Source organism: Notothenia coriiceps, unplaced genomic scaffold (genome assembly GCF_000735185.1).
Source record: "Notothenia coriiceps isolate Sejong01 unplaced genomic scaffold, NC01 NC01_scaffold00021759, whole genome shotgun sequence".
In the NCBI taxonomy this organism is placed as follows: Eukaryota; Metazoa; Chordata; class Actinopteri; order Perciformes; family Nototheniidae; genus Notothenia; species Notothenia coriiceps.
Window position 1 is genome coordinate 1 of NW_011354460.1, and position 4,430 is coordinate 4,430.

Consider the following 4,430-nt stretch of genomic DNA (forward strand, 5'->3'; position numbering starts at 1 on the left):
CAGCTGTGTGCGTCACTCTTTAGTGTCCCCTGGTCTCTAGCTGTGTGCGTCACTCTTTAGTGTCCCCTGGTCTCCAGCTGTGTGCGTCACTCTTTAGTGTCCCCTGGTCTCCCAGCTGTGTGCATCACTCTTTAGTGTCCCCTGGCCTCTCAGCTGTGTGCGTCACTCTTTAGTGTCCACTGGTCTCTAAATGTGCGCGTCACTCTTTAGTGTCCCCTGGTCTCTAGCTGTGTGCGTCACTCTTTAGTGTCCCCTGGTCTCCAGCTGTGTGCGTCACTCTTTAGTGTCCCCTGGTCTCCAGCTGTGTGCGTCACTCTTTAGTGTCCCCTGGTCTCCAGCTGTGTGCGTCACTCTTTAGTGTCCCCTGGTCTCCCAGCTGTGTGCGTCACTCTTTAGTGTCCCCTGGTCTCCAGCTGTGTGCGTCACTCTTTAGTGTCCCCTGGTCTCTCAGCTGTGTGCGTCACTCTTTAGTGTCCACTGGTCTCTAAATGTGTGCGTCACTCTTTAGTGTCCCCTGGTCTCTAGCTGTGTGCGTCACTCTTTAGTGTCCCCTGGTCTCCAGCTGTGTGCGTCACTCTTTAGTGTCCCCTGGTCTCTAGTTGTGTGCGTCACTCTTTAGTGTCCCCTGGTCTCTAAATGTGTGCGTCACTCTTTAGTGTCCCCTGGTCTCAGTGGTGTTTTGAGCCGATGATGTTTACATAGTTCTCTGATTCTTACAGGAAGCTGGAACACACAGTTTATTTCTCACTAACTTTTATTAAAACTCTACAGGAAGTATTTACTAACAGACTTTCCTCCGACAAAAGGAGCTCTTTTGGTCCAAACTTTAGGATTTAGGAGAAGAATGCAACGTTGAGTTTAAAACATAACAGGTGAGTGCACGTCAGACAGGTGAGTGCACGTCAGACAGGTGAGTGCACGTCAGACAGGTGAGTGCACGTCAGACAGGTGAGTGCACGTCAGACAGCAGCAGCTCGGAGATGAAACTGAGAGTAAAGTTTGGAGAAAAGCTGAAGTTTCTAGAAGAAAATAAAAGAATATCCGGTGTTTTTAAAACTTGTGATATTGAACATATTTTTGTTTTTCTTTTTTGCTCTGTCCTCATTACTGTTATTTACCCACAATGCATCACTGACTCTTCCTGGTCCTCTGGGCGGCGGCACCATGAACTGAGGAAGTCCAGCGTTTAAACAAATATTCCTGGACTTAGTTTTACTGAAACTGAACAAGAAGGACCTCTAGAGTCGAGGACCACAGGAGGTCTGGAGCCCAGGACCACAGGAGGTCTGGAGCCCAGGACCACACAAGTCCGTCAGCTGCCTTCAGGTCCAGTCCGTTTTGCAGACCTCCTACTCAAAGTTAAAATCATAGTCAAAGTCCAAGGAAGTCAGGTCCGAGGGGAGGCCCAGCGTCTCAGGGGTGATCTCCATCGTGGGGAGGTCCTCGCCCTCACTGGGCCCCTTTTCCCCCTCCAGACCGGGGCTGGGGTCTGGACCCGGGTCTGAGGTTTCCAGCCCCTTCGAGTCCGAAGCGGCAGAGTCAGAATCCCCCGAAGCCGGCTCCGGGTCGGACTTCTGCTGCCGGGTCTGGTATCTGGTCTGGGATCTGGTTTGCCGGACAGGGCGGGGGGCAGCAGGGGTTTTCTTGCCTCTGGTTTTTGGGCCTGGTTTGGGAGCAGGTTCCGGAGTCAAGTCTGGTTGGGGATTTGGATGGAGCTGAGTGTGGTGGTCTGGTTGGGGTTCCAGATTAAGATGGGGGTCCTGGGTGGGTTGGGGCTCTTTTTGGATTTCAGGAGCCGGTTTGGGAGGAGACCGGGTCTGGGGTGCCGGTTCCACTTTGGCAGGATTGGATTGTGGGGAGATGTTAGGCTCAGAGATCGGGGCGGGGGTCTGGTCCTGCACCTCACTCTGAGACTTAGGAGGGGGACTCAGTTTGGGTGGGGGTTCATCAGGAGTTTGGATGGGGGGGGACTGCAGAGACCAAACCGATGAAATCTGAATGTCTGACTCAGGCGGGGTTTGGGGAACCGGGTCTGGTGGTGCAGGTTTAGAAACCTCAGGTGCCGGTTTCGAGACCTCAGGTGCTGGTTTAGAAACCTTAGGTGCCGGTTTAGAAACCTCAGGTGCGGGTTTCGAGACCTCAGGTGCGGGTTTAGAGACCTCAGGTGCGGGTTTAGAGACCTCAGGTGCGGTTTAGAGACCTCAGGTGCTGGTTTAGAAACCTCAGGTGCCGGTTTAGAAACCTCAGGTGCGGGTTTCGAGACCTCAGGTGGAGGTTTAGAGACCTCAAGTGGAGGTGTGGTCTTGGTCAAAGGCTCAGATGGGGGTGTGGTCTTGGTCAAAGGCTCAGGTGGGGGTTTGGCTGCCTGTATGGGGGCAGGGTGAGTTTTGTTGGAACTTGTCGCGTCCGCTCTGGGGTCCGCTGGTGGTTTGGTGATGTTGGCGGCCCCAGTTTGGTCCCCCTTGCTGTAGAGGAGGTGGAACAGGTCCTGGGCTTTGGCTGCAGCGAGGTGAGTCTTCAGCTTCTCAGACTTCTGGGCCCCGTCTCCCAGGTTCATGAAGGGGGGGGGCTTCACAAACACTGTGCGGGTCTGCTCTCCCTCCGGGACCCCCGGAGCCGCCACGTCCGACACAACCCTTATCATGGGGGGTGGAACTGGTTTAGGGAAAGGGGCAGTCTCAGAGGGTGGAGGTCTGGACACTGACGGAGGGGGATTACAAACTGGAGGTGCAGGTTTAAAGACCGGCGGTGGGGGTTTAGCCTCAAACGGTGCAGGACCAAACACTGATGGTGGTGGTTTGGTCTCAAAGGGGGCAGGTTTTAAGACTGCTGGAGGGGGCAAAGGTCCAAATACTGATGGTGGGGGTTTGGCCTCAAACAGTGCAGGTTTTAAGACTGCCGGAGGGAGCATAGGTCCAAACACTGAGGGTGGGGGTTTGGCCTCAAAGGGGGCAGGTTTTAAGACTGCTGGAGGGAGCATAGGTCCAAACACTGAGGGTGGGGGTTTGGCCTCAAAGGGGGCAGATTTTAAGACCGGCGGAGGGGGTACAGGTCCATACACTGCTGGTGGGGGTTCAGCCTCCAACGGTCTCGTCACCGGAGGCGGGGGCATAGCTGTCCCGGGCGCAGGACTTGGTGGGAGGGGTTTACTCTCCTGTGGTTTCTTCCGAGCGTTCGGGATCTTCAGCAGTCCGTCTGAGATGGTCGGCACTTCCTGTTGAACTGGTAAACCGCCCCCTTGTGGTTTCATGGAGAGGAAGGTGTTCAGGGGCGCTGGTTTACCCATCAATGCGGTTTTCCTCAGGACCGCGGCCGGGGCAGGGAGGTTGGGTCTGATCCGGCCCCGGTTTGCCCCGTTAGAGAACCAAGGGGGTGTCTGATGGCCCCCCAGCTTCTGCGCGATCTCTTTGGCCACCGCCACAGATTTGGAGAAGGAATCCTGGGCTGGAGCCGGGTCCAGGTTCGCCGCCGCCTCGTCCTCCTTGATGAACTCGGCGGCCACTTTCTCTGCCTCCTTCGCCAGGAAGTTCTCCCTCTTCTTCCAGGTGAACTTCCCAAACGTGGGGGAGGTCAAAGAGGAGGGTCCGGCTGCTGGTTTTCCGACCTCCAGACTCTGCTTGCGGAGCTTCGCCCTCATGGCGGGACTGGGTCCACAGAGGATCTTTGGCGGGTCGTAGGGCTTTGGAGGGGGTTCTTGTATGGGTTCTGGTTTGGCTGCTGGTTTCTCTGGTTGAGGCTTTTTGAAGGGTTCCTTTGGTTTCCCCTCCTCCCGGTCAGACCTGAATCTGGACTCGGGGTATTTCCCGTGTTTAAAGTCCTCGTCTCTCGGTCCGTACTTTGGACGGTTGTCGTAGCGATGCCGGTGTTCTTCTTCTCTGCTGTATTTGTAGCGGTCCTCCTCCTCCCTCCTGTGCCGGTACTTGTCCTCCTTCTTGCTGCCTTTAACCTGCTCCTCTTCCTCGTCTTTCTTGCTGAAGGACGGCCTCTCCTCCTCCAGACCTTTAGGAGGTTTTAAATCCTCCTCCTTCTGGCCCGGCTTCTCCTCCACCTCCTTCTTCACCTTCTCCTCCGTCGGTACCTCCTCCTTCTTCTTCTCCTTGTCTTTCTTGTCCTTCTTGTGTTTGGACTTCTCCTCCTTGTCCTTGCCGGCCTCGTCCTCATGTTTTCGTTTCTTCCCCCCGGCGTCGGAGGTGAGGCCGGCCTGGCGGTCCAGGTTCCTCCTCTGCTCGTACAGCGGGTTCTCATACATCTGTTTCTGAAGCAGAACCAGAACAGGAAGTATTAGAACACCCTGTACTTCCTGTTGTAACGCACCCTGTACTTCCTGTTGCAACGCACCCTGTACTTCCTGTTGTAACGCACCCTGTACTTCCTGTTGTAACGCACCCTGTACTTCCTGTTGTAACGCACCCTGTACTTCCTGTTGTAAC

General features: G+C 55.3%; 1 protein-coding gene across 3 annotated transcripts; it reads right to left on the reverse strand.

The window, feature by feature from the left end:
* Positions 1 to 736: 736 nt before the first annotated feature.
* LOC104953465 (proline-rich extensin-like protein EPR1) lies at positions 737 to 4,414 on the reverse strand. 3 transcript variants are annotated; one of them, XR_799225.1, is made up of 3 exons: positions 4,411 to 4,414; positions 1,123 to 4,255; positions 737 to 1,019 (listed from the first exon to the last, which is right to left on the reverse strand). XR_799225.1 is itself a non-coding variant. In XM_010780416.1 (2 exons), exon 2 carries the CDS (start codon positions 4,247 to 4,249, stop codon positions 1,928 to 1,930), a length of 2,322 nt encoding a protein of 773 aa, XP_010778718.1. In that variant the 5' UTR covers positions 4,250 to 4,255; positions 4,411 to 4,414; the 3' UTR covers positions 737 to 1,927. The 3 variants fall into 3 exon arrangements, 1 of the variants encoding a protein (XP_010778718.1); XR_799224.1 differs by having other exon boundaries at positions 1,119 to 4,255; XM_010780416.1 differs by having other exon boundaries at positions 737 to 4,255.
* Between the last annotated feature and the right edge of the window lie 16 nt (positions 4,415 to 4,430).